Below are 27,290 nucleotides of genomic sequence, written 5' to 3' on the forward strand. Positions count from 1 at the left end.
TGGTGTGGGACCTTTTCCTGGTGGTGGGACCTTCACCTTGCCCATGGGCAGGGAGCCAAACTTGGGTGCTCTTCCCCCATCACCCAACTGTTGAGCTCCAGTGAGGCTGAAGCCCTGTTCCCACCACCCAAACCAGCCTGTTTTTCAGCACCAGCAACGCTTGGCCAACCAGAACCCATCCCAGCAGGGCTGGAAGCTGCTTTCTAAGTGGAGAACTTCACGCCCCGGCACTGGGACGCAGCGACCTTCACCAGCGTGGTGTCAGGATGGTGGTTTGAGAAGGTCACACCGTGGTAGCACCCAACACACCTTGCCAGAACCAGTTAATGTTTAAACTGGTGGAGCTGGGAGCCAGTTCTGGGTGCTGAGGGACACCAGTGCCACGCAGCTTCCTCCATCCCTCCTCCTCTTCAAACCCCTGGGGACCTTCTCCTTGTGGTTGGGACCTTCTCCTCGTGGCAGAACCTTCCTTCTCCTTGTGGTGGGACCTTCCTTCCCCTTGTGGTTGGGACCTTCCTCCTCCTTGTACTTGGGACCTTCCTTCTTGTGGTTGGGACCATCCTTCTCCCTGTGGTAGGACCTTCCTCCTCCTCATGCTTGGCACCTTCTTTCTCCCTGTCGTTGGGACCATCCTTCACCTCATGGTTGGAACATTCTCCTCGTGGTTGGAGCCTTCTCTTCACGGTTTGGATCTTCCTGGTGGTCCTCAACCACAGCCCCACTGCACCATGGCCCTGCCATGGCTTCTGCTTCTCTTCAGCAAGGTCCTGGCGCAAGATTCAGCCTCCCAAAGCTGCCTCCTCCCTCCAGTTGGTGAGTCCCACAACCCTTCCACCTCTCCAGGGATGACTCCTGGTGGGGTCAGTCCTCATCAGGACACTTTGGTGATGGGTCTCACCCTACTTTGGCAGCCTTCAACGCAGCCTTGGGGCGACCAGCCAGCCAGTCCTCGGTCTTCCCCAACCTCAGCATTGCTGCCAACGCAGTGGACGGCAACCGGGACGGCGTCTGGCACCACGGCTCCTGTGCCAGGACCCTGGTGGAACCAGAGCCCTGGTGGAGCGTGGACCTGGGTGGGCAGCGCACGGTGGCTGCCGTGCTGGTGAAGAACCGGCAGGACTGCTGCTGGCAGCGCCTGAGGGGAGCCCAGGTCCACGTCGGGGATGCGCCGGCAGAGCGGGGAAGGCACAACCCCATGTGAGCCACAACCAAGGAGGGGCTGGGGATATCCTGAGCTCCATCTCTTTCTTCCTGGCACCCCAAAATGGGGAAGGTTGGGTGGGCATCGCTGGTGCCATCGTCTCCTGAGCTCTATCTTTTCCTTCTTAGAACCAAATGAGGTCGTTTGGTGTGGGCATCACCAGTGCCACCACCTCCTGAGCTGTATCTCTTCCTTCCTGGCACCAAATGGGCATTCAACACTGCCACCATCTGATGCCCATCTCTTGATCCCCAAAACTAAACTGGGTGTTTCTGGGGCTGGTATCACCAGTGCCACTACCTCCTGAGCTCCACTTCTTCCTCCTCACCACCAAACTGGAGAGGTTTGGGTGCACATCAGTGGTGCCACCACCTCCTGACCCACACCCCTTCCTCTCTGGCAGCTGTGGCACCATCACAGACGCTGGCCCTGGTTCCCTCAGCACCGTTTGCTGCCAGGGGCTCCGCGGTCGCTTTGTCACCGTGCTGCTGCCGGGCCAGGTGGACGCCTTGGTGCTGTGTGAGGTGGAAGTGATCCTTCAGGGCTGCCTTCCCTTGCCTGGAGGTGAGGAGCTCACCAGGGAGGGTTTGGTGAGGTGCTAACTGCAACCACCAACCTCTTTATGGTGATTCCAGCCCTCAATGTGGCTCTTGGCCACGCCGTGGCTCAGTCCTCCACCATCAATGCTGGAAGCTTGGCTGCCAATGCCGTGGATGGCAATAGTGATGCCAACTGGGACCATGGCTCCTGCTCCCACACTAAGAAGGAACCAGAACCATGGTGGAGGGTGGACCTGGGCCAGCGGCACCTCGTCTCTGCCGTCACCATCACCAACCGCCGTGACTGCTGCTGGGAGAGTCTCCTTGGTGCCCAGGTCCACGTTGGTGACTCCTTGGCTGACCGTGGCAAGCGCAACCCTGTGTGAGTGGGGTCCCCAGTGATGTCCCTCCCCCACCCTGAGCATGGCAAATGGGGGCTTTGAGGTGGGCACCACCACTGCCACCACCACCTGAGCTCCATTTCTTTCTCCTGGTACCAAATGGGGCTGTTGGAGGTTGGCATCACTAGTGCCACCACTTCCTTAGCCTTCCAAACACTGGACAGGGAGGTTTTGAAGTTGGCATCACCAGTGCCACCATCTTCTGAGCCTCAGCTCTTCCTCATCAGCAGTTTAATTACCAAATGGGGCATGTTTTGGGTGGGCATCACCAGTGCCATCACCTCCCAAGACCCTTTTCTTCCCTCCCAGCACCAAATGGGGCTGTTTGATCACCATCTACCCAGCTCCATCTCTTCCTTCCCAGCACCAAACTGGGAAGTTTTGGTTTGGCAGCACCAGTGCCACCACCTCCTGAGCCTCATTTCTTCCTCTTGGTACCAAACTGGGGACTTTGGGTGGACATCACTGGTGCCAGCACCTCCTGAGCCTCACCTCTTCTTCCCTGGCAGCTGTGGCACCATCCTGGACACGGGGCCGGGTTCCACCAGCACCATCTGCTGCAACGGGCTGCCAGGTCGCTACGTCACCATCATCATTCCCGGCCGTGAGGATGCCCTCGTCCTCTGCGAGGTGGAAGTGACAACACGGAGCTGTGTCCCTCCACCTGGCGGTAAGGACCCCACATCCCCCCGCTGGAAAAGAGCTGGTACGTGCCGGCTAGCCACCGGTGCGTGCCAGGCAGGCAGCGGTGAGCGCCGACCTCACCGAGCCCCTCAGAGGTGATTTGATTCTTGGGAACACAGTGGGACACGGGGTGGGGATGTCCCCAGGCTGGTGGCACAGGTGGCCACTGGTGGCGAGGAAGATGCCATCATCCCATGGCATCTCCCAGCCCAAAACTTGGCCCTGCGGCGCCCGGCGGCACAATCCTCCAGCAGTGGCGGCGCCGGCGGCGCCATCAACGCCGTGGACGGGACCCGGGACGGGCGCTGGCAGCACGGGTCCTGCTCCCAAACCCAACTGCAAGAGGAGCCCTGGTGGAGGGTGGACCTCGGGCAGCGCCGCGCCGTGGCCGCCGTGGTGGTGAGGAACCGCCTGGACTGCTGCTGGCACCGGCTGAAGGGCGCCCAGGTCCACGTCGGCGACTCCCTCGCTGGCCACGGCACCAACAACGCCCTGTGAGTGCCACCGCGCCCGGCTGCTGGGCACTCGGCTGCTGGGCACTCGGCTGCTCTGACAGCCTCAGCCTGACAGCCTCATTTCCCCCGCCCTTTTGTCTCCCCCCTCCTTTTCCCCCCCCTCCTTTTTCCCCCCTCCTTTTTCCCCCCTCCTTTTTCCCCCCTCCTTTTCCCCCCCTCCTTTTCCCCCCCTCCTTTTCCCCCCCTCCTTTTCCCCCCCTCCTTTTCCCCCCCTCCTTTTCCCCCCCTCCTTTTCCCCCCCCTCCTTTTCCCCCCCCTCCTTTTCCCCCCCCTCCTTTTCCCCCCCTCCTTTTCCCCCCCTCCTTTTCCCCCCCTCCTTTTCCCCCCCTCCTTTTCCCCCCCTCCTTTTCCCCCCCTCCTTTTCCCCCCCTCCTTTTCCCCCCCTCCTTTTCCCCCCCTCCTTTTCCCCCCCTCCTTTTCCCCCCCTCCTTTTTCCCCCCTCCTTTTTTCCCCCCTATCCTTCCTCCTATTTTCCCCCTTTTTCACCCCCTCCTTCTCCTTCCCCCCTCTCGCAGCTGTGGCACCATCACGGACACCGGCCCCGGTTCCACCAGCACCGTTTGCTGCCGTGGCCTTCGCGGTCGCTACGTCACCATCACGGTGCCAGACCGAGAGGAGCAGCTCAGCCTCTGCGAGGTGGAGGTGCTGGAGGAAGGCTGCAGCGTGCTGCCGGGAGGTGAGCGCCGCCGCCGCCGCGACGCCGGCACGGTGGCTTTCGGCGGCACCACCACCTTCACCCAATCCCCGCAGCCCAGAACGTGGCCTTGGGCCGTCCGGCCACGCAGTCCTCGCTACTGGACCCCGGTAGCGGTGCCAGGAAGGCCGTGGACGGGAACCGGGACGGCGACTGGGAGCACGGCTCCTGCGCGCACACGGCAGAGGAGCCCGAGCCCTGGTGGCAGGTGGACCTCGGCCGCAGCCACAGAGTCTACGCCGTGCTGGTGCAGAACCGCCACGACTGCTGCTGGCACCGCCTCAAGGGTGCCCAGGTCCACGTGGGCGATTCGCTGGTCGACCACGGCCGCCGCAACCCTGTGTGAGCACCACCCCCGGCCCCGCCAGCGCCTCCCGCTCTGGGACCGCGCTGGCACAGCCTCATCCTCCTCATCTCTCTCCCCATCTTCCCTTCTGTCCTTCCTGCCTGCCTTCCTGCTTCTTCCTCTCTCCTTCCTCTCCCCCTTCCTCTTTTCCCCTCTCTCCTCTTCCTCCCTGGCAGCTGCGGCACCATCACAGATGCCAGCCCCGGTTCCCTCAGCACCGTCTGCTGCCAGGGGCTCCGCGGTCGCTTTGTCACCGTGGTGCTGCCGGGCCGGGTGGACGCCTTGGTGCTGTGTGAAGTGGAGGTGATCCGGCAGAGCTGCATCCCGCTGCCAGGAGGTGAGACCCACCACAGCCCACCACAAGCCAAAACCCCACCAAACCTCCACTGCAATCCCACCCCACCTCAACCAAACCTCCACCAAACACAGCTCCTCCCAAACCCCACCATGACCAAAACTCCACCACAACCCCACTAAATCTCACAACCACACACCAGAGCCCTACCACAACCCAACCAGCACTGCACCACACTCCCACCAGCATTCCACCAAACCAAACCTCCACCCAAATTCCACCCCTACCTCCACTCAAACCCAGTCTCCACCTCAGCCTCCACCCAACCTTCATCCAAACCTCCACCCAACCCCAACCTCCACCTAACCTCCATCCCATGACCCACCAACCCTCCCCACCCCATGCTTTTGGCAGCTCCCAACGTGGCACGGGACCAACGGGCAACTCAATCCTCCACCTCCACCAGCTCCGGTGTGGCCACCAAGGCAGTGGATGGCAACCGGGACGGCGTCTGGCACCACGGCTCCTGCAGCCACACGCGGCGAGAGCAGGAGCCCTGGTGGAGCGTGGACCTGGGCGCCCGGCACGCGGTGGCCACCGTGGTGGTGAAGAACCGGCAGGACTGCTGCTGGCAGCGCCTGAGGGGAGCCCAGGTCCACGTCGGGGACGCGGCGGCAGAGCGGGGCAAGGACAACCCCATGTGAGCCACAGCCGGGGGGTTTGGGGTGGGCATCACTGGTGCCACCATCTCCCCAGCTTCATCTCTTCATGCCCAGCACCAAATCTGGGCATTTTGGGGTGGGCATCACTGGTGCCACCATCTCCCCAGCTTCATCTCTTCATCCCCAGCACCAAATCTGGGCATTTTGGGGTGGGCATCACCAGTGCCACCATCTCCCCAGCTTCATCTCTTCATCCCCAGCACCAAATCTGGGCATTTTGGGGTGGGCATCACTGGTGCCACCATCTCCCCAGCTTCATCTCTTCATCCCCAGCACCAAATCTGGGCATTTTGGGGTGGGCATCGCCGGTGCCACCATCTCCCCAGCTTCATCTCTTCATGCCCAGCACCAAATCTGGGCATTTTGGGGTGGGCATCACCAGTGCCACCATCTCCTCAGCTTCACCTCTTCCATCCCCATGACCAAAAGGGGAGGGTTTGGGATGGGCATCACTGGTGCTGTCCTGTCATGAGCTCTATCTCTTCATCCTCATAACCAAAAGGGGGCATTTGTGGTAGGCATCACCACGGCCACCATCTCCTGACCCCCACCTCTTTCTCCCTGGCAGCTGTGGCATCATCACAGACACCAGTCCAGGTTCTCTCACCACCCTCTGCTGCCACGGGCTGCCCGGCCGCTACGTCACCATCACCATCCCCGGGCGGGAGGAGGCCTTGGCACTGTGTGAGGTTGAGGTCTACGGTGTCTTGCCCGAGCTCTGAGGGTTTGTGGTGGGGATGAGAGACAGGTGCTGTGTCCCCAGAGCCACCCCATGGTGGCCACCACAATAAACACCACTCTAGCCACCAGTTGTGATGTCCTTAGGTTCCCACCAGCATGGTTATGGTCATGATGTCATGGTGGTAGGGCATGGATTCAGGAGAAGGCTTGGATGAAGGTGGCATGGAAATGGGTGAGGGCCAAAAGAACACTCTTCAGCGTAGCAGCTGGTGGCAGAAGTGACACCCTGGGGTGGGGGGACACCAAAAGGCAAGTGGGCACCAAGCCCCAGCTGGCCTCCAAAATGCAACCTGTCACCAAAACCCAACTGGGCCACCAACACCCAACTGGCCATCAAGACCCAACTGTCCCAACCTGCTTGACCCAACCCAACCTCCCAGCTCCATCCAGTCCCCTTCACCAACCCCAAACCCAGTGCCAAGCAGTACCATCCAGCCCCCAAACGTCCAACCTCCAACCTTAACCTCCCACTTCCAACCAGTTCCCAACCTCCCAGCCCCACCCAGACCTCCACCCACCCCCTCCCACCACCCAACCCAATCCATCTCTCACCATCCCATGAGCCCTGGGCACATCCCACCCACAACCCAGCCCCAAAACATCAACCCCAAGGGCCACCCACAATCATCCTCACCACCCTCCCACCACCTCTCCCCCAGCTCCCAGTCCCCAGCCCCCCTGCACCTACACCACGTGCTGGGTGCCCTCGGGCTGCCCGAACTCGCTCCCCGGGGCCAGCAGCACCCCGGTGGCCTCCAGCAGCTGCTGGCAGAAGAAGACATCAGGCTCCAGGCCCAGCTCCTGGGGACAAGGGGCAGGAAGGGCACCCTCAGACAGGGCTGGTGGCACCTCTGCCCACCATCCCCTCTCTCCCTGCGTGTCTCCAGGACACCAAAGCTTCCATGGTGTCCATAGCCCTGGAGAGCCTCCATGGCCCCAGGCTGTCTCCTGGCCCCAGGAGGGCCCACACCACTTCCACAGTGTCCCATGTCATGAGCTGGCTCCTGGCCCCAAGGTGCCTTATGCTCTGGGGTGTCCCACCTCCCCATGGTGTCCCATCTCCATGGTACCCCACATGTCCCCCAAGCCCCCCAGCCACGCCTGTGCCCCCCAGGCTGTGGTCCCCCCATGTCCCCGCGGGGCTCACCTGGGCCTGGCGCAGGGCGCGGGGCGGCAGCCGGAGCCGGGGGCAGGCGCGGGCACCGCCCTGGCCGGGCTGGCAGCGGAGGGACCCTTGGGCCAGCACCTCCTGCAGCAGCTGCCACTGCTGGGCCAGGTGATGGCACAGCCTCTGCCGCTGCTGAGGGGAACTGGGTCAGCTGGGGGGGCATGGGGAGGGACTGGGGGGAGATGGAGATGGAGCTGGGAAGGGCATGGAGATGGAGGTGGGGATAGGATGGAGATGGTCATGGGGGTATAGATGGTGATGTGGTGGGATCAAGATGGGGATGTGGAAAAACAGGCTGGGAAAGAGATGAGATGGAGATTGGGATGGGATGGAGATGGGATGGGGATGAAGATGTGGGGATGGAATAGGGATAGAGATGGAGCAGGGATGGGATGAATGGGGATGGAGGTGGCCTTGGAGGTAGAGATGAAAAGGTGATGGAAAGAACTGGGATGAGGATGGAGACGGAATAGGATGAGGATGGAATGGAGATGGTCATGGGGTGGAGATGGGGTGGGATTGGAATAGGATGAAGCAGGTTGAGGTGGGATGAGGTAGTGCTGGAGGTGGGATGCATGAACTGGGACTGGATGGGGGTGGGATGGAGATAGGGGGCGGTGGGATGGAATGGTGATGATCATGGTGCAGAGTTGGAGATGGAATGGGATAGAAGATGAATAGAGATAGAAATGAAGATGGAACCCCTGTACCATCTCCCACCTCCTCCAGGGCCTGCTGGATGGGATCCCCTTTATCAGGAGGCCCCATGAGGATGTCCAGCAGGATCCTTCCCAGGACACAGGGCCGGGGGATGGACTGTGCCAGCTGGAAGGGTCTCACCACAGCCTGCTCCACGTTCACCAGCTCCAGGAACCCCACACGGAAACCACTCCTGGTGGGGTAGGACATGGACTTTCTTCTCATCCCACTTCACCACCCACCAGCCCAAGCACATCTCTGGTCCCACCACTCACTCGCCAGCAATGCTCTTGGAGAGGGAGTAGAAGGAGATGATCTGGATGGTGGAGGAGAAGGGGGCACCCATCTCCCACAGCACCCTCTTGAACGACACGAAGGGGTGGTCGGGATTGAAGGCTCGGTCCTGCTGCCCCTGTGGCACCCAGAGGTCAGGAGAAGAGAAGGTGAAGGCCAAGGCCACCCCCCAGCACCCAGCACCAGCACCCACCTCATCTGCCAGCAGCAGGAGCTTCTCCTCGGCCACCAGCTGGATGATGTCCACCATGTTCTGCCGGCTCAGCACATGCCCTGCCAGAGGACACACCCTGGTGTCCTCCCATCCACGCTTGTGGAACCCACTGGTGTCCCCCCAGTCACACCTGAGGAGGTCCCTGCTGTCTCACATCCACACGAGGAGGAGGAGCCAACTGCTGTCCCCACAGTCACCTGTGAGGAACCCACTGCTGTCCCTGCACCCACACGTGGCAAACTCACCTGTGGGGTCCCCAGGGTTGACCACGCAGAGCACCTTGGGGTGGCACCTGGCCCGTGCCCGCCGCAGCTCCTGCCTCACCATGCCCACGTCCACAGCCCAGCCCTGCTCCTCGGCCAGTGGGTAGGGCACGGCCACCGCCCCTGCCAGCCCCGCGGCCCTGGCATGGACTGGGGGACCTGGCACTGGCACCAGCACCCCGGTGGGACACGCAGAGGTCACATCCACCAACAGTGACATCACGAACTGGGGTAAGGGATGGAGGTGAACTTGCAGGTGTCCACCATGATGAGTTGCTGAGTTCCACCATGGGGGTGAGCTGGTGGAGGTATCCACCACGGGGATGAGCTGGTGGAGCATTCACCATGGGGATGAGCTGGTGGAGGTAACCACCATGGGGATGAGCTGGTGGAGGGTTCACTGTGGGGATGAGCTGGTGGAGGGTTCACTCTGGGGATGAGCTGGTGGAGGGTTGACTGTGGGGATGAGCTGGTGGAGGTATCCACCATGGGGATGAGCTGGTGGAGGGTTCACCATGGGGATGAGCTGGTGGAGGGTTCACTGTGGGGATGAGCTGGTGGAGGTATCCACCGTGGGGATGAGCTGGTGGAGGTATCCACCATGGGGATGAGCTGGTGGAGGGTTCACTCTGGGGATGAGCTGGTGGAGGGTTCACCGTGGGGATGAGCTGGTGGAGGGTTCACCATGGGGATGAGCTGGTGGAGGGTTCACCATGGGGATGAGCTGGTGGAGGGTTCACTGTGGGGATGAGCTGGTGGAGGTATCCACCGTGGGGATGAGCTGGTGGAGGTATCCACCATGGGGATGAGCTGGTGGAGGGTTCCACCATGGGGATGCACTGGTTGTTGCACTGTGACAAGCTGGTAGGTTGCACCATGGGGTTGAGTTGGGAGAGGTGTCCACTATGGGGACGAGGTGATGGGTTGTACCATGACGAAATGGGGAGCTCTAGCATGAGAATGACCTGCTGGGGGTTCCACCATGGGGATGAGCTGGCAGGGAGCTGGTCTCACGGGGCCGCGGTGCTCACCGGGAGCATGCTGGAGGTGCCGTTGGTGAGGACGATGCTGTGGGGGTCGCTGGGGACGCCATCATCACGGCGCTGGAGGAACTGCGCCACCCGCCTTGGGACAGCCACTGCGCGGTGCTCGTGGTTGTAACCGCCTGGGCACAGGGACGGCGGCACTGACGGGCGCCCCCCAGACGCCACGGGACCACCCCGTGGCCCCCATCCCGTGATGGTCTCACCACGGATGGGACACCTCAGTGGGGTTGGCAGTGGGCACCATGTGGGGTTGGGTATCCAGCAGGTTGTGGTGTGGTACCCCGTGGGACCAGGCACCCCACAGCTCTGACTGGATACCCCATGGACCATACTGGGCACCCTGTGGGCACCCTGTGGGACTGGGCACACCATAACTCATCCTGGGCACCCCACAGCTCTCATACTGAGCACCCTGTAGGCATCCTGTGGGACTGGACACCCCATAGCTCACACTGGGCACTCCATGCGCACCCCACAGCTCATGCTGGGCACCCCATGGACCATACTTGGGCACCCTGTGTGACTGGGCACCCCATGGACACCCCACGACCCCTACTGGGCACCCCAGTAGCCATGCCAGGTCCTACCAATGTTGCCGGCTTCCATCTCCTGCAGGATTCTCCGTGCCCGGCACCGGGCACCCTCGGGCACCGCAGGGTCCTCCAGCAGCGCAGGGTAGGTGCAGGCGGCTGCAATCTGGGTGACAGGGACCTGGGCTGGCACCAGGCTGGGCACACGGTGGCGCTTCGTCGGTGCTAACTCCGGTGCCCAGCAGTACCTGGCGTAGGATGGTCACTGGTGCCAGTCCCATAGCGTGAGCGTCGTCACTGCTGCCGTCCAGGGGGCCGTCGGGCACTGGGGGTGGCACCGGTGGAACGGCTGGCACCGGTGTCCCCGGCGTCCTCTCGGCCATGGCTGTTCCCGTGGGCAAGTGCCAGGGGGTGGGAAAGGGGCGGGGAACCGGGAGGGGAATGGGGAAATGAAGGAGGGAAACTGGGAGGGGAATAGGGAGAGGGAGGAGGGAAATTGGGAGGAAATAGGGAAATGAGGAGGGGAAGTGGAGAGGAATGGGGAGGGGTACCGGGAGGGCAAGAGGGAAATGCGGCTCGGAACTGGGAGGGTTAGGGGGTGGGTAATGGGGACGGTGACTGGGAGGGCAAGAGGGGAAGGGGGCGGGGAAGAGGGAGGGTTCGAGGGGGGTATAACCGGGGGGCAGGGTGGAAGCCAATCCTGTCTGAGGAGCAGCCGCAGCCTGGGCTGGACCGAGGGCAGCGGCAGGTGGAACGGGCGGCTGCCTCCTGCCCCTCTGCTGTGGTGAGACTCCAGGAGAGCTTCATGCAGCTCTGAGGTCCTCAGCACAGGAGCGACAGGGACCTGCTGGAGAAGGTCCAGAGGAGGCCACGGAGATGGTCAGAGGGTGGAAGGACTCTACTGTGAGGCCAGGCTGAGAGAGTTGGGGTTGGAGAAGAGAAGGTTCCAGGGAGACCTTCTGGTGGCTTTCCAGGACTTCAAGGGGGCTCCAGAAAGATGGGGAGGGACTTGGTCAAGGAGTGTGGTGATAGGACCGGGGCTGATGGCTTCAAGCCGGAGAAAGGGACATGGAGACTGAGCTGAGGAGGAAATCCTGCCCTGGGAGGGTGTGGGGACCCTGGCCCAGGCTGCCCAGGGAGGTGGGAGGTGGCCCAGCCCTGGCACCACCCCAGGTCAGCTTGGCTGGGGCTGTGAGCAACCTGCTGTGGCTGGAGATGTCCCTGGGTAGGACCTGACGGACTTTGAAGGTCCCTCACAAGCAGTCTGAGGTCCTAGGAGTGGGGGTGGAGAGCTGGGGGGGAGCTGGGAGGGGCAGAGGCAATGGAGCAGGGCGCTGGGAGGGGAACAGGACCATGGGGCGGGGGAGTGGGTGGGTTAGGGGGCAGGTAACGAGCCAGAAACTGGGAGGGGAGTAGGGAAATGGTGCAGGGGAGTGGGGAGCTGGGGTGGGGAACTGGGGAGGACACTGAGGTAGGCAGGGGGTATAACGGGCCCCAGTAAGAGGGGGGCACCAGGCTGGGCAATAGGGCTGGAGCTGAGCTAATGGGAGGCACTGGGTGGATACTGGTGTGGGTGGAGATCACCTCCCTCATGTCCCCCACTCCCAGTGGTGTCCCCATGTCACCCTGCACGGACCAGGCACCTTTGTACCAGGTGCCCCCCGTACTACCCAGTCTGGCCACACACCACCAAGCTCCTAACCATTAACCAGAGCCACCTCCCCCAGTTGTCCAATGAGCCACATTGACCCATGGCCACCACCCAAATTCCAGCTCCTGGCCCGGCCATGGCGGCAGTTGGCACCTCAGGAGATGCCAGTGGCTCCCCCCCAGCTCTGCTGAACCCCAGGAGATGGCACCCACCCCTGTCCCCACTGCAGACTCTGCTGGAGCAGGCCACCACCATCGAGGAGGAGCTGGCCCAGGTGAGACCACCACAGGACCTCCAAGGGCACCCATGGCCATCCAGGGGTCACCATGGCCACCCAGAGCTCTGTGGGACCCCACAGGTCCCCACAGTCCCCCATGGCCACCTCTGGCCACCAAGAGCCCCATGAGACCCACAGACACCCAAGGTTAACCATGGTAATCCACATGACCCCCATGGCCCACCATCATCCCACCAGCCCAGGGCTCCCCACAACCACTCAGGGGTGCCCACGGTCACACAAGCCTCCATGGGAGCTCCTTCAGAGTCCTAAGGGTCACCATGACCACCCACATGGTCACTCAGAGCTTCATGGGGACCCCCAGACCACCATGGTCACAGGCTTACATGTGCAGCCATGGTCCTACACTCCACAACCACGCAGGGGTCCCCAGTGGCCACCTGTGGTCCCAGAACTCCACAGGTCCCTATGGTCACCTGTGGCTCTAGAGCTCTAAAAGGTCCTTATGGCTACCCAGGGCTCCCACAGGTCTTCATGGTCACCCACAGACTCCAAACCCCATGGGTCTCCATGCCTATGCATAGTACCAGATCCCCCCTGAGCCCCATGTCCACCCATGGCCCACCCAGACCCTCACAGGTCCCCATGGCCAACCAGAATCCTGCCATGGGGTCCTCCCTCCATCATGGGGTCCTCTCCAAACCCTTCATCTCTGTCACCTGGGATTTTGGGGGAGAGGAGAGGGGGGCATAGTGGGATGGGAGATAGTATCCCCACTGAGCCCCCTCCTGTCCCCCAGGGCCAGGACAAGCCCTTCACTGAGGTCATCTGCTGCTATTCTGGGGACGCAGCTGCCACCGGCCACCAGCCCCTCACCATCCTCCAGCAGGTAACTGAGCCCCACCTGACCCATGCTGGGTGTCCCCCAAGCCAGACATGGGGCACAGCTGGACACAGCACCCCCCTCCAGCACCCTGGGGATGGGTGGTAGGACCAGATCTTGGCCCCTCCCTGGCGTCAGTGAGGGGTTGTGACCATGGGTGGTGGCTGGCTCCATGTAGGTGGCTGCCATCTGTGCCTACCCCACGCTGCTGGGTGCTGAGGACATGCCAAGGGAGGCCAAGCGCCGTGCAGGCCAGATCCTGCAGCACCTGCAGGGTGGTAGCCCAGGTATGGTGGAGGTGGACATGTCATGTGGGGGGCAACCAGCCCTGTGGATGGCATGGGGGAGGACACTGGATTCCCCATCCCCATCGCATGTCAGCTCACCTCCATCCCATCTCCAGCCTCATCCCATCCCCATCCTATGTCCATCTCCACCCCATGGCCATCTTCATCCCAGTCCCAGTTCATCACATCCCATCTCCACCCCCAGGAGCCTACAATCTGGAGTATGTCACCGACAGGGTGGCCCCAACAGTGGCACAGTACCTGGCACGGAGGGATGGAGGCGTCCCCAGCGACCCCTGCTGCATCTTCCCCTGCAGTGGCACCGCGGCTGCCCTGGTGGTGAGTGTGGCACTGGGATGTGGTGGTGGCACCTCCATGACCATAAGAACACCAATGACCTACCTACCTGTCTGTAGGTTGCACATGATGGTGGCAACTCCATGGCCATGAGGATACCCAAGACCCTCTAGCCATGGTGGTGAGCCTGGCACTGGGAGATGGTGGTGGCATCTTTATGGCCATAGGGACACCAAGGACTTTCCAGCCATGGTGATGAGTCTGGCATGAGGAGCTGGTGGTGGCACCTCCATGGCCATGTGGACACCATAGAGACACAGAGGATCCTCCAGCCATGGTGATGAGCCTGGCACAGGGATACGATAGTGGCACCTCCATAGCTATAGGGACACCAAGGACCTTCTAGCCATGGTGTTGGGCCTGGCACTGAGATATTATGGTGGCACCTCCATGGCCATGAGGTCACCAAGGATCTTCTGGCCATGGTGATGAGCCTGGCACAATGACCTGGTGATGACACCTCCATGGCCATGCAGCCACCTAGGGACACAGTGGATTCTCCAATCATGGTGATGAACATGGCACTGGCACATGATGGTGGCAACTCCATGGCCATGAGGATACCAAAGACCTTCTAGCCATGGTGGTGAGCCTGGCACTGGGAGGTGGTGGTGGCATCTTCATGGCCATAGGGACACCAAGGACTTTCCAGCCGTGGTGATACTGGTGGTGCCACCTCCATGGCCATGAGGCCACCAAGGACCTTCTAGCTGCAGTGGCTCTTCCTGGCAGGACACCATGTCACTGTTGGTGGATGTGACCTCAGCGTGTCCCACCGGGGTGCTGGTGCCAGTGCCAGGTCCCCCAGTCCATGCCAGGGCCGCGGGGCTGGCAGGGGCGGTGGCCGTGCCCTACCCACTGGCCGAGGAGCAGGGCTGGGCTGTGGACGTGGGCATGGTGAGGCAGGAGCTGCGGCGGGCACGGGCCAGGTGCCACCCCAAGGTGCTCTGCGTGGTCAACCCTGGGGACCCCACAGGTGAGTTTGCCACGTGTGGGTGCAGGGACAGCAGTGGGTTCCTCACAGGTGACTGTGGGGACAGCAGGGAGCTCCTCACAGGTCACTGTGGGGACAGCAGGGAGCTCCTCACAGGTGACTGTGGGGACAGCAGTGGGTTCCTCACAGGTGACTATGGGGACAGCAGGGAGCTCCTCACAGGTGACTGTGGGGACAGCAGTGGGTTCCTCACAGGTGACTGTGGGGACAGCAGGGAGCTCCTCACAGGTGACTGTGGGGACAGCAGTGGGTTCCTCACAGGTGACTGTGGGGACAGCAGGGAGCTCCTCACAGGTGACTGTGGGGACAGCAGTGGGTTCCTCACAGGTGACTGTGGGGACAGCAGGGAGCTCCTCACAGGTGACTGTGGGGACAGCAGTGGGTTCCTCACAGGTGACTGTGGGGACAGCAGTGGGTTCCTCACAGGTGACTGTGGGGACAGCAGGGAGCTCCTCACAGGTGACTGTGGGGACAGCAGTGGGTTCCTCACAGGTGACTGGGGGGTCAGCAGTGGGTTCCTCACAGGTGACTGGGGGGTCAGCAGTGGGTTCCTCACAGGTCACTGTGGGGACAGCAGGGAGCTCCTCACAGGTGACTGTGGGGACAGCAGGGAGTTTCTGATGTGTGGATCATAGAATCATAGAGTTGTTAGGGTTGGAAGGGAGCTCAAGGCTCAGCCAGTTCCAACCCCGCTGCCATGACCAGGGACACCTCACACCACAGCAGGTTGCTCACAGCCACATCCAGCCTGGCCTTGAAAACCTCCAGGGGTGAGGCTTCCACCACCTCCCTGGGCACCTCCTGGGGAAGAACTTCTTCCTCACATCCAATCTGAATCTACCCATTCTGTTTGTTCCATCCCCCCCAGTCCTATCACTCCCTGACACCCTCAAAAGTCCCTCCCCAGCTTTCTTGTAGCCCCCTTCAGATAGATGGGGGACAGCATTTGGCTCCTCATGTCTGGATGGGGGGGACACCAGTGAAGCTCCTCGTGGGTGACTGGGGGGACACCAGAGAGTTTCTCATGTCTGGATGGGGGACAGCATTTGGCTCCTGGTGTGTGGCTGGGGGGCCTCCAGTGAAGCTCCTCATGTGGATGGGAGGACACCAGGGTGTGTCCTCTGGCAGGGCATGTGCTGAGCCGGCAGAACATGGTGGACATCATCCAGCTGGTGGCCGAGGAGAAGCTCCTGCTGCTGGCAGATGAGGTGGGTGCTGGGTGGGGGAGTGGCCCTGGCATCCACCTTATCTTCTCCTGACCTGTGGGTGCTGCAGACGGAGCAGGACCGAGCCTTCGATCCCGACCGCCCCTTCGTGTCGTTCAAGAGGGTGCTGTGGGAGATGGGTGCCCCCTTCTCCTCCACCATCCAGATCATCTCCTTCTACTCCCTCTCCAAGGCACTTGGGGGGTGAGTCTGGATCTCCCCAACCCCTCCAGACCTTCCAGAACCTCCTCTTTCATGTGGCTCCGTTCATCTCCACCTCCAGAGGTGGTTTCCGAGCAGGTTTCTTCGAGCTGGTGAACATTGACCCAAGTGTCCTCAAGGGCTTCTACACCTGGGGGCTGTCTGTCTACCCCTGCATCGTGGGCCAGGTGATGCTGGAGACAGCCCTGGACCTTCCACTGCCCACCGAGGCTTCCTACCCTGACTGGGAGGAGGTAGGTGACACTGGGCCCCTCTGGGTGCCGCTGAGAGCTGTGGGACCTGCGGGTGGCAGGAGGTGGTGGTCCAAGTGGTGCCCCTAGCATTCTATGATTCTGTGATCTCCATCCCCATCCCATCTCCAACTCTACCCCATGCCCATCTAGTCCCCATTCATCCATTCCTTCCCATCCCATTTATCTCACCTTCATCCTCATCTCATTTCAGTTCCATTCCATGACCATCCCAACCCCAGCTCCATTTCCTTCTCTATTCTCATTCCATCCCATCTCCATCTCCTCTCCTCTTCCAGTGGCACCCCAGCCCATCTCCATCTCTACCTCCATGACCATCTCCATCCCCTCACAGTTCATCTCCATCCCCTCACAGCTCATCGCTATCTGCTCTTCATCTCCATCTGTTACCTCCATGGCCATCTTCATCCCCAGCCTGTCTCCATCCCATCTCCATCTCCACCTCCATGCCATCCCTCCTCCACCTCCCTCTCCCATCTCCATTCCCATCCCATCTCCACCTCCCCCCAGTCCCTCCCCATGCCCCCCCAGCTGACCCAGTTCCCCTCAGCAGCGGCAGAGGCTGTGCCATCACCTGGCCCAGCAGTGGCAGCTGCTGCAGGAGGTGCTGGCCCAAGGGTCCCTCCGCTGCCAGCCCGGCCAGGGCGGTGCCCGCGCCTGCCCCCGGCTCCGGCTGCCGCCCCGCGCCCTGCGCCAGGCCCAGGTGAGCCCCGCGGGGACATGGGGGGACCACAGCCTGGGGGGGCACAGGCGTGGCTGGGGGGCTTGGGGGACATGTGGGGTACCATGGAGATGGGACACCATGGGGAGGTGGGACACCCCAGAGCATAAGGCACCTTGGGGCCAGGAGCCAGCTCATGACATGGGACACTGTGGAAGTGGTTTGGGCCCTCCTGGGGCCAGGAGACAGCCTGGGGCCATGGAGGCTCTCCAGGGCTATGGACACCATGGAAGCTTTGGGATGTCCTGGAGACACGCAGGGAGAGAGGGGATGGTGGGCAGAGGTGCCACCAGCCCTGTCTGAGGGTGCCCTTCCTGCCCCTTGTCCCCAGGAGCTGGGCCTGGAGCCCGATGTCTTCTTCTGCCAGCAGCTGCTGGAGGCCACCGGGGTGCTGCTGGCCCCGGGGAGCGAGTTCGGGCAGCCCGAGGGCACCCAGCACGTGGTGTAGGTGCAGGGGGGCTGGGGACTGGGAGCTGGGGGTGGGAGGGGGTGGGTGGAGGTCTGGGTGGGGCTGGGAGGTTGGGTTGGGTCAAGGAGGTTAGGACAGTTGGGTCTTGGCCACATGGGCGTTGGTGGACAGTGGGTGTCTTGGTGACCAGCTGGGTCTTGGGGGCCCATTGGGTTTTGGGTCTGGCTGTGTCTTGGGGGCCCAGTTAGTCTTGAAGGCTAAGTTGGAGCATGAGGAAGTCCCTACTGGGAGGACTAGGGGGCAGAAGGTGTTGAGGACCTCAGGGTTTGGCCAACAGTGGGTGGTTGGGGGGACAACAGACCTGGGGTAGGAGAAACCATGTCCTCCCCTTGCCCACCCCCAGGGTGTCACTGCTGCCATCGGCCACCACGCTGGTGCAGGTTCTTCTGGCCCTCACCCACTTCTATGCCACCTTCATCCAAGACTTCTCCTGAGGAGGGGGTGAGCCACCCCAGCCCTGTGTCACCCCTCAGTCCTATTAAAGCCTGTAGATGCCACCATGCCCCTTGATGGATCCATGTCACAAGTCTGGGGGGGGTGTCTCAACCCAGCCCTGGTGGGGCAGAAGAAGATGCCCGTGGGTGGTCAAGCAGGATGGTCACTAACCTTTTATTGCTGGAGTGAACGCTGGGGGTTCCCCCCAAACACTTGCTGTCTCCTGAGGGAACTTAGGGCCAGCAGGGTGGGGGGACACCAGCCCCAGGACAGGAGGAGTCCTCATGTCCCACCCAAAAGGCATGAAGAGGTTGAAGGCACTTGAAGACCACCAAGAACATCCCGGGGCAGGGGTCCAGCCGGTAGCACCCAGGGCTTGGTGGGGGTGCTGGGGGAGTGATGTTGGTGTTAGGAGAACTCCTTGACAAACTTGGTGTAGAAGCTGCTGAGCTTCTCCAGCAGGACCTTGAGCTTCTCAGTAGGTGGCAGGATGGTCATCCTAGGGGTACAGGAAGGGAGTAGAACCAGGGTTGGGTGGGGGGACAGCACCTGGAGCCCCATCTCTCCATCTGTGGCCATAAACAAGTCCCTCACCACCTTACACCCAACCCACCCACGGAGCACACAAGCCCCTCTCCCTGCTCCACCAGACCTTGGACCCTCCTTCCCCAGCTGAAGGCAAAGGTCTTGGAGGTGGGAGTCCACCTCCCTATCTCCATCTGGGACCTACAAGAAGTTTCTCACCGTCCTTCACTCAACCCATGCAGACCTGAGTCCCCTGTGTTCCTCCAGACCTTACACCCTTCCCCCCTCCCCAGCTGAGCACAAAGCTGTTGGGGTTGGTGCCCAGCCCCATATCTCCATCTGGGATGCTCAACCCCACCCCTGCCCTAGCACCCACCGGAAGTGGAAGGTGCCCTCTTGCTGCCCGAAGCCGCTGCCTGGCACCACGCAGATCCCTGTCTCCTCCAGCAGCTTCATGCAGAAGAACATGTCTGGGGCTTGGCCCTGCTCCTGCAGTAGGGGCCTGGGCTCAGCACCACCACCAGCTGACCTGGGTGGCTTCTCTGGAGCTCGGACCCAGGGGTGGGGCTGGGCTCAGCATCACAGGGCACGGAGGACATCATGGATCACCTGCTGGGACTCATCTTGGGCAACATTATGGACACCAGGACGGGTCTTGGCCAGCCCCACAGCACCCAGGACTCATCTTGAGCAGCCCCCATGGCCACCAGGACGGATCCCACCCAATCCCAGGGACACGAGGGACGGATCCCACCCAACCCAGTGGCCCCCAGGGACGACAGCCACCAAGCCCCACAGCCCCTGGGACAGATCTTACCCAACCTGTGGGCCCAAGGAACGGCTCCCATCAACCCCCTGTCCCCCAGGATGGATCCCACCCGCCAGCAGGTGCCCCGGGGGGCGGCAGGGCAGGGGCACCTTGGCGGCGGCGCAGGCGCGGGGCGGGAGGTGGATGCGGGGGAAGGAGTACATGGCGCCCTGCACCGGGTTGCAGGAGATCCCGGGGGTGCGGTTGAAGATCTCCTGGGTCAGCTGTGCCTTGTGGGCCAGGTTGCCAAGCACCTCCTTCTTCTCCTGCCAGGACATCCAGGCTGGGGACACTGCCAGCCCCAGCACTTCCCAGCCTCCCCCTCACCCCATCCCATTCAGTGTCGTCCCAACACTATCCCTATCTGCACTTCATCCCCATCCCAACTGTCCTCGTCTTCATCCCATTCCCAGCTCCATCCCATTCCCATCTCATCTTCATCTCCATCCCATCCCTCCTCATCCTCATCCCATTCCCATCCCAATCTCCACTCTCATGTCCCTCCCATCCCAACCATCCCCATCTCCATCCTCATCCCATCTTCATTCCCATCCTGGCCCATCTCATACTCATCTTCATCCTACCCAATCTCATCCCAGTTCATCTCATCCCTTCTCTATCCCCATCCTCATCTTCACCCCCTCCACATCTCCATCCCCATCCTCATCTTCATCCCATCTCCCTCCCCAGCCTCATCCCATCTTCATTCCCATCCTGGCCCAATCTCATCCTACTTCATCTCATTCCATCTCTATCCCCATCCTCAGCTTCATCCCCTCCACATCTCCGTTTCCCATCCCAGTTCATCTCATCTCCAGCCTCATCCCATCCCCATCCCATCCCCATTCTCACAGCCATGAAGAGTTCATATGATGGCTCCCCAGGTTGTGGTGGATCAACGACGGCGTCCAGCAGGATCTGCCCTGGCACTGGTGGACACAACCTCACTGACACCAACTTGGACAGCTGCTGGTGGACCTCAGGGTCCATGTTCACCACCTCCACATAGCCACCACGGAATCCACACCTGGCATGGACATGGCCCATGGTGGTACCAACCACAACCCATGGGGTGGGAGGATGTGGGTGGGACCCTGTGAGTGGAGACCCACAGACAGACAAGAAACTGCCAGGCTGTGGTATCTTAAGTCCTCTGAGACCCACACGGCTGTGGCATCACTATCTCCACCCCTAGGATCCATGGGGCCATGGCATCACCATCCCCAATCCATGGTGAGACCCATGGGGTGGTGTCATCATCACCTTCACCCTAAGGGATCCATAGGGTTGGAGTATCTGTCAGGGGGCTATGGCATCATCTCCTCCATGGTATGCAACCCATCAGGTGGTGGCATCACCACCCATAGGGCCACAGCATCACCATCTCCACCCCATGAAGTGGTGCCATCACCATCCTTGCACCAACCCTTGGACCCATGGCTCAGGTGATCTCCATCCCCATGGCAGCTCTGTGGCAGCATGAGAAACTGTGAGACCATGGCCACCCACCCCTGAGGTGACAGAGTCAAGGACAAAGTGGGACTCACTCTCCCATGAAGCCCTTGGAGATGGAGTGGAAGGACGCCAGCTCCACCGCCTCTCTGTATGGTGGCCCCATCTCAAACAGGACCTTCTTGAAGGAGTGGAAAGCTGAGCCCTCGGCATAGATGTTGTCCTGGTAGACCTGGGTGGTGGGAGAGGACAGTGAGGAGTCACCTAAGGGATCACCCCGAGGGTTGGGGGACACCCTATGGGTGCTCCTCACCTCGTCAGCCATCAGGAAGAGCTTCTCCTCATAGGCAAACTTGATGACATCCTCGATGCACTGGCGGCTCTGGACCTGCCCTGAGGGACATGGTGGTGTGGGACAATGTGTGGCTGCCACTGGCAGCTCCAGTTCCCATACTGGTGTGATTCTGGGGGAGCCCCACTTTGGGGGCTGGGTTTGGGAGGGTTCCCAGTAGAGCACTTGGAGGTCCAGTCCCAGCACTGGGTGGGACTGGCTGGGCATTGGGGGTCCTAGCAAGTTACTGGAGGGGTCCAGTCCAACCTTGGGGTTCCAATTCCAGTCTTGGATCTCACCCCATCCCAGGTGTCCCACCCCAGGTGTCCCCATCCCAGGTGTCCCATCCCAACCCGGCTGTCCCAGTCCCATTCCACGTGCCCCAGTCCAGTCTTGGGGTCCCAGCCCAGTCTCAAAGTCGCAGTCCAAGCCCAGGGTCCCATTTCCAGCCCCCAGGTCCCATCCCAACCCGGCCACCTCCACCCCAGCCTGGGCGTCCCTCCGCGCGGCGGGGGCCGGGGGCAGGTACCGGTGGGGTTGCCGGGGTTGATGATGCAGAGGACGCGGGGGCAGCAGCGGCGCCGGCCCTCGGTCACCGCGCGGCGCAGCTCCGCCACGTCCAAGGCCCAGCACTTGTCCTCGGCCAGGTAGTAGTTGAGCTGGACAGCGCTGAGCTCGGCGATGGCTGCCGAGTACAGGGGGTACTGAGGGATGGGCACCAGCACCCCCGTCCGGGTCGGACCTTCCCCGGCCACCAGCAGCTTCAGGATGCTCTGCGGGGCGAAGGCGGCACAGAGACGGCATGAGGAACGTGGGGGGAGAGGGTGGGGCGGGGTTAGAGAGGGCTTGAGTGCGGGGAGATGGTCAGTGAGGGGTGGGGTGAGGGGGAGGTGGAGCTGATGGGCATGGGGACAGGGTGGTGGCATGGAAGGGAGAGGGAGGTCATGGGGACGTGGTGTGGAGTGGAGACATCGTGGGGATGTGGTTGGTGAGGGCATGGGATGGTGTGGAGATGAAGGTCATGGGGACCAGGGTGGTGTGGGCATGGGGACAATGAGGGGGACAGTGGTGGCATGGGGTGGTGTGGAGATGGAGGGCATGGGCACCGCAACATGGGGATGGTATGGGCATGAGGGTGCCAAGGTCATGGGGACAACATGGGAACCCCGTTGGTGTGGGGACAAGGACACTGTGGGCATGGGGACAGGGATGATGGGGGCATTGGGATGGCATGGGGACAGCGTGGCCATGGGGACAGGGACAGTACAGGGAGCAGGGAGCTGGTGCAGGCCCCACAGAGGTGTGGGGACAACAGGGAGGAGGTGTGGGGCCACCATGGAGGCATGGTGACACCCAAGAGGAATGGGGACACCAAGGAGACATGGGGATACCAAGGAGGAATGGGGACGCCAAGGACACATTGTCCCCAACACCATCCCCTCATCCTTTTGGCGCTGCCAAGTCCATGGGGCTGGTGCCAACCATGGCACAAAGGTCCCTTTGTGGGCTCCCAGCGTGGGAACGAGCCCAGGGTTGGTGGCAGGCAGCCCAGGGGAGGCTGGTGACAAGGAGGAGGGGGGATGTCACCGCACCACGATGGCATCGCTGGCGCCGGTGGACAGGAAGATGTCCTGGGCCTTGGCGGCGACGCCGTCGCGGCGCTCGATGAACTTGGCCACATGCCCCCGCACCAGCTCGATGCCAGGGCTGGCGCTGTAGGAACCTGGGCAGAGGGGACAGGAGGGAGGTGACATGGAATGCAAAGAGCTGTCCCCCAAGGCGTCCCTTTGGGGCCCCCTTCTGCGTCCCCGGAGTGTCACCCACCGGCGCTTTGGCCGCCGCAAGCTGCCAGCAGGCGCCGGGCGCGAGCTTTGGCGTCCTCGGGGATGTTGGGGCTGGCCAGGAGCTCCGGGTACAGACACAGGGCTGCCACCTAGGGGGCGGTGGCACCTGCTTAGTGGTGCCTCGAGCGTTAGGGTGGCACCTCAGAGGTGGCAGCGAGGGCCGCGGGCCCGCCCCCGGTACCTGGCGGAGGAAGGTGATGGGCTTCTGCCCCATGGCGTGGGCGTCACCGATGTTGGCTTTGATGACCTCGGTGAAGGGCTTGGGGACACCCTGCGGGGACAGGGAAAGCGGTGGGGACATGGGGACAGGGGTGAGGGCACGGGGGGACAGGGGCAAAGATGAGGCAGGAATGGAGACAGGGTCAAAAAGAGGATGGGGACAAGGATGGGGTATGGGGACAGGGACAAGGATGGGGAGAGGAACAGGGACATGGGTCAGGGACATGGGTCAGGGACATGGGTCAGGGACAGGGACCAAGGGATGGAGACAGGGGCTGCAGACAAGGACAGGAAATGGGGACAGGGACAGGGATGGGGACAGGGACAGGCATTAGGATTAGGACAAAGACAGCGACAGGGATGGGGACAGCGACGTGATGAAGGACAGGGATGGGCACAAAGAGGGGGTCTGGGACAGTGGTGGGGACAAGGGACAAGGACAGGGTCAGGGCACGGAGACAGGGACAGGGGACTGAGATGGGGACAGGGACAAGGATGGAGAACAGGGTCAGGGCAGAGGACAGGGATGGGGATGGGGACAGGGACAAAGTCAGAATAGGGACAAGGACATAGATGGTGACAGAGACAGGGGTCAGGATCCAGCCCCCCTCAAACCCGGCGATGCCAGCACTGTGTGGGGGTGGCACCTCCAATGACACCACCCTCGCGTCCTCTGGTCTGGGGTGGCTGTGACAGGGAGACTCTGGGGACAGCTGGGACACTGGGGACACCAGGAGACATGGGGATCCTGGGGAGCCCAGGGATAGCTGTGACAGGGGGGCGCTGGAGGCCTCAGGGGTAGGTGGCACAGGGTGACACTGAGGCCATCAGGCACACTGGGGACCCAGGGCTCCCAGCTCTGAGGTGACTGTGGTCACCTCCCACCCGGCCCTGGACACTGGCCACCGCCACAGGACTCTGTCCCTGCCTGGCACCATGTGTCACCCTGTCACCTGCTGCCACCGCTGCCGCTGCTGCCACCCCTGTCACCTGCCCAGAGGTGCCCGAGCCGGGCTGGGGGTGCACCCGATGTGGGGGGGACACACACCTGGAGGCACCAGTGGGGGTCCCACAGCACCTTGAGGTGACGCAGGTGTCCCCGAGGGTGTTCCCCAGGGTGACCCCACCCCCGTGGGTGTCACTGGTGTCCCCAGGGCTGGGTGCCAGGGACAGGGAGTGCCCGGATGAGGCTGGCACTTTGCCTCGGGGGCGGTGCTGGAGGGGTGCTGGGACACGCCCCTGTCCCCCACGGGACACCTCTAAGGGACACTCCCACCCATGGGACCACCCCCAGCACCCAAGGGACCCCCTAAGGGACTCCATCATCCATGGCACCCCTGCTAGCACCCAAGGGACCCCCAAAAGACTCCCTCACCCATGAGACCTCCCCCAGCACCCAAAAGACCCCTCCCAGCACTCAGATGACACCCGTGGGACCTCCCCCAAGGGACCCCCCACCCATACGACCCCCCCAGCATCCGTGCCCCGCCCCCCCCCCAGGGTGACACGGCCACTGAAAGGACCCTGCCAGCACCCACGGGACCCCGCCCCCATCAGGCACTCTGCCCCCAGCACCCATATGACACCCACGGCACACCCCAAGGGACCCCTCCAGAAGCCAGGGAACCCCCCCCCACGGAACCCCTCCACCCATGGCACACCCCCCCAAGGGCCACCCCCGCCATGGGGACCCCCCAAGCGACTCCCCCCAGCACCCATGGGTCCCATGTGGCCGTGGGAAGGTGACAGGTGGGTGCAGAGACACGAGGTGGGGGGACTTGGAGACAGGAGAGGGGGGCAGTGGATGCCCTGGGGGGGTCCCCAGCTTGGGGGGGCCCTAGGGAGGGTCTCCGTTAATGATTTGGCGGGGGGGGTGTCTCTGGGTCTGGGGGTGTCCCAGGGTCTGGGGGTGTCCCAGTTCGGCTCTGGGGTGTTCCCGCTCTGGGAGAGCTCGGCAGTGAGGGTCCCGGTTTAAGGGAGGGGGCTCCGAGGTCTGAGGGTACCCTGAGGGGGGTCTCGATTTTGGGGGTGGCCTGGGGGCCTCCGGGACTCCCCATTAGTTTGGGGGGAGGGGGCTCCGGCTGTGTGGCCGCCCCGGGAGTGGGTGTCCCAGTTTGGCACTGGGGTTTGCCCAGCCTGGGGGTGCCCGGCAGCGCGTGCCCCGGTCTGGGGGGGGGTCCTGGGACGGGGGGTGCCGGGGGGCAGGGGCGGTTACCTGCCGCAGGTCCTGCTCCAGCTGCAGCGCCCGGGTGACGATGGGGCCCCGCACGGCGTACTCCACCAGCCGGATCGCGGGGTTCATGGTGCCAAGCGTCAGGATCCGACCCCCCTGGGTGCCCCCAGCTCTGCCCGCTTGGGCCCGCTGCTGCGAGCCCGCTGCCGCCGCCATCGCCATGGATCTTCTCTTCGGGATTCTGGGGGGCCGGAGACTTTGCAGCGCCCGCATCACAACCCCCCCGCCCCCCCCGCCGAAAGGAACCGCGGAGCACCGGGCACCGATTGGGCACGGAAGGGGCAGAGCGATACCAACACCCCCACGCACACCCCGCTCGCATGGCACCGCCCCGGGCAACGGGCACCGGCACCGGGAACGCCCCGGGGGCATCGGGGCAATGGGAACTAAGACCGGTACCGGCACCGAGCGCTGGCACCGGGGGCAACGGAGGCAACGGGTGATGGGCACCAGAACCAGTGCCAGTTACTGGCACCAGCACTGGGAATTGGCACTGGGAAGCGGGACCAGATACTGGCACCAGTATTGGGTACTGAGTACTGGCGCTGAGCATTTGGCACCGGGACAATGGGCACGGGATCAACTGGCACAGGAACTGGTACCAAGTACTGGCACTGAGACCTGGTGGAACCAGCATCGGGTAGTGGCAGCAGTATCAGGCACTGGCACCGGCTACCAGGACCGGGTACCAACGCCACTGTTGGGTACTGGCACCGGGTACCAGCACTGAGACAACGGGCACGGGGGCAATGGGCACTGGAACCAGTACTGGGTACTGGCACCAGAGCCCAAGTGCTGGCACCGAGACAATGGCCGCTGAGGGCTGGCATTGGGACAGCAGACACTGGGGGCAAAGGGCACTGGGACCTGTACTAGGTACTGGCACTGGGACCTGGCACAAAGAACCAGCACTGTGTACTGGCACCAGGGGCTGGCACCAGTAACAGGTACCAGCACCAGCAGTGGGTACCAGCACAATGGGACCAGGGGTCTGGTACCAGGACAGGGCACCAGGGGCAATGGGGACAATGCACAACGGGCACTGGCACCAGTACTGGGAACTGGCACCAAGACCAGGCACTGGACCCTAGAAAATGGGTACGGGTGGCTGGCACCAGGATAAGGGACTGGAACTGGGCACTGGCACCAGGACAGGGACCACAGAGCTGCGGGCAGTGGGTACCGGGTACTGGCATTGGTATTGAGTACTGGCACCGAGACAAGAGTCACCAGGGGCTGGCACCAGCACCGGGTACTGGTACTGGGTACTGAGCACTGGCACCAGGACAACTGGCACCAGGGGCTGCTAGCACTGGGAGCAGGACTGGGCACCGGGGCTGCACCGGGCACTGGGGTAACAGACACGGGGGCTGGCACCAGCAGCAGGTCCCGAGTGCTGGCACCGGCCACTGGCACTGGGCAGCGGCTCCTGGGAGCTGGCACCAGGCAGCAGGTCCCGGGACTGGGCATGGGCAGCTGTCGCCCCCCTGCCACCTCTGGCAGCTTCAGTCCCGAGGGTGTACCCTGGGGGACCCCCACGGAGTGTCCTACATGGGGTACATGGGGACCTGAGACGGGGGGACAGGAGGCACGGGGGGACAGAAGGACACAGGAGGCACCGAGGGACAGGGGGACAGGAGACACGGGGGGACAGGAGACACGGGGGGACAGGGGGACACAGGAGGCACGGGGGGACAGGGGGACAGGAGACACGGGGGTACAGGGGGACACAGGAGGCACCGGGGGACAGGGGGACAGGAGACACGGGGGGACAGGGGGACATGGGACACGGGGGGACAGGGGGACACAGGAG

The 27,290-nt window shown here is 62.7% G+C and overlaps 4 protein-coding genes across 5 annotated transcripts; 2 read left to right on the top strand and 2 right to left on the bottom strand.

Annotated features, from left to right (window-relative positions):
* The first annotated feature begins 728 nt into the window (after positions 1 to 728).
* On the top strand, positions 729 to 6,221 carry LOC104300699 (uncharacterized). Its single transcript, XM_054167531.1, has 11 exons — positions 729 to 813; positions 912 to 1,197; positions 1,605 to 1,786; positions 1,837 to 2,122; positions 2,651 to 2,811; positions 3,034 to 3,319; positions 3,856 to 4,016; positions 4,091 to 4,376; positions 4,557 to 4,717; positions 5,090 to 5,375; positions 5,966 to 6,221. Exons 1-11 carry the CDS (start codon positions 729 to 731, stop codon positions 6,117 to 6,119), a joined length of 2,334 nt encoding a protein of 777 aa, XP_054023506.1. The 3' UTR covers positions 6,120 to 6,221.
* On the bottom strand, positions 6,172 to 9,021 carry LOC128897788 (alanine aminotransferase 1-like). Its single transcript, XM_054167221.1, has 7 exons — positions 8,759 to 9,021; positions 8,493 to 8,572; positions 8,281 to 8,417; positions 8,027 to 8,198; positions 7,286 to 7,438; positions 6,827 to 6,939; positions 6,172 to 6,364 (listed from the first exon to the last, which is right to left on the bottom strand). Exons 1-7 carry the CDS (start codon positions 8,994 to 8,996, stop codon positions 6,274 to 6,276), a joined length of 984 nt encoding a protein of 327 aa, XP_054023196.1. The 5' UTR covers positions 8,997 to 9,021; the 3' UTR covers positions 6,172 to 6,273.
* Positions 9,022 to 11,954: 2,933 nt separating this feature from the next.
* On the top strand, positions 11,955 to 18,161 carry LOC128897810 (alanine aminotransferase 1-like). Its single transcript, XM_054167532.1, has 12 exons — positions 11,955 to 12,277; positions 13,041 to 13,130; positions 13,303 to 13,411; positions 13,617 to 13,750; positions 14,501 to 14,744; positions 15,891 to 15,970; positions 16,038 to 16,171; positions 16,251 to 16,422; positions 16,573 to 16,632; positions 16,976 to 17,143; positions 17,493 to 17,605; positions 17,974 to 18,161. The coding sequence occupies exons 1-12, from the start codon at positions 12,104 to 12,106 to the stop codon at positions 18,062 to 18,064; spliced, it is 1,569 nt and encodes a 522-aa protein (XP_054023507.1). The 5' UTR covers positions 11,955 to 12,103; the 3' UTR covers positions 18,065 to 18,161.
* An 8-nt stretch (positions 18,162 to 18,169) lies between these two features.
* On the bottom strand, positions 18,170 to 25,840 carry LOC104300691 (alanine aminotransferase 2). 2 transcript variants are annotated; one of them, XM_054167341.1, is made up of 12 exons: positions 25,734 to 25,840; positions 25,460 to 25,658; positions 23,207 to 23,296; positions 23,006 to 23,114; positions 22,774 to 22,904; positions 21,711 to 21,954; positions 21,164 to 21,243; positions 20,946 to 21,082; positions 20,251 to 20,425; positions 19,509 to 19,664; positions 18,967 to 19,079; positions 18,170 to 18,564 (listed from the first exon to the last, which is right to left on the bottom strand). In XM_054167341.1, the coding sequence occupies exons 2-12, from the start codon at positions 25,637 to 25,639 to the stop codon at positions 18,474 to 18,476; spliced, it is 1,506 nt and encodes a 501-aa protein (XP_054023316.1). In that variant the 5' UTR covers positions 25,640 to 25,658; positions 25,734 to 25,840; the 3' UTR covers positions 18,170 to 18,473. The 2 variants fall into 2 exon arrangements, with proteins under 2 accessions (XP_054023316.1, XP_054023317.1); XM_054167342.1 differs by lacking the exon at positions 25,734 to 25,840 and having other exon boundaries at positions 25,460 to 25,680.
* Positions 25,841 to 27,290: the final 1,450 nt, after the last annotated feature.

Source organism: Dryobates pubescens, chromosome 14, assembly GCF_014839835.1.
Source record: "Dryobates pubescens isolate bDryPub1 chromosome 14, bDryPub1.pri, whole genome shotgun sequence".
NCBI lineage: Eukaryota > Metazoa > Chordata > Aves > Piciformes > Picidae > Dryobates > Dryobates pubescens.

Excerpts from the sequence above, each read along its gene's own strand:
- LOC104300691 (XM_054167341.1), bottom strand. The coding sequence starts at position 25,639 with ATGGCGATGGCGGCGGCAGCGGGCTCGCAGCAGCGGGCCCAAGCGGGC. Across the intron at positions 22,905-23,005 it reads TTGCGGCGGCCAAAGCGCCG|GTTCCTACAGCGCCAGCCCT; the intron begins GTGGGTGACACT and ends CCCTCTGCCCAG. Across the intron at positions 19,665-20,250 it reads CATATGAACTCTTCATGGCT|GAGAAGAAGGAGGTGCTTGG; the intron begins GTGAGAATGGGG and ends ATGTCCTGGCAG.
- LOC128897810 (XM_054167532.1), top strand. The coding sequence starts at position 12,104 with ATGGCCACCACCCAAATTCCAGCTCCTGGCCCGGCCATGGCGGCAGTT. Across the intron at positions 13,412-13,616 it reads CCTGCAGGGTGGTAGCCCAG|GAGCCTACAATCTGGAGTAT; the intron begins GTATGGTGGAGG and ends CTCCACCCCCAG. Across the intron at positions 16,423-16,572 it reads CCTACCCTGACTGGGAGGAG|TCCCCATTCATCCATTCCTT; the intron begins GTAGGTGACACT and ends ATGCCCATCTAG.
- LOC128897788 (XM_054167221.1), bottom strand. The coding sequence starts at position 8,996 with ATGTCACTGTTGGTGGATGTGACCTCTGCGTGTCCCACCGGGGTGCTG. Across the intron at positions 7,439-8,026 it reads TCCAGCAGGCCCTGGAGGAG|CAGCGGCAGAGGCTGTGCCA; the intron begins GTGGGAGATGGT and ends AGTTCCCCTCAG. Across the intron at positions 6,365-6,826 it reads GAGGGCACCCAGCACGTGGT|GGTGTCACTTCTGCCACCAG; the intron begins GTAGGTGCAGGG and ends CCCCCACCCCAG.
- LOC104300699 (XM_054167531.1), top strand. The coding sequence starts at position 729 with ATGGCCCTGCCATGGCTTCTGCTTCTCTTCAGCAAGGTCCTGGCGCAA. Across the intron at positions 2,812-3,033 it reads CTGTGTCCCTCCACCTGGCG|CCCAAAACTTGGCCCTGCGG; the intron begins GTAAGGACCCCA and ends GGCATCTCCCAG. Across the intron at positions 4,718-5,089 it reads CTGCATCCCGCTGCCAGGAG|CTCCCAACGTGGCACGGGAC; the intron begins GTGAGACCCACC and ends TGCTTTTGGCAG.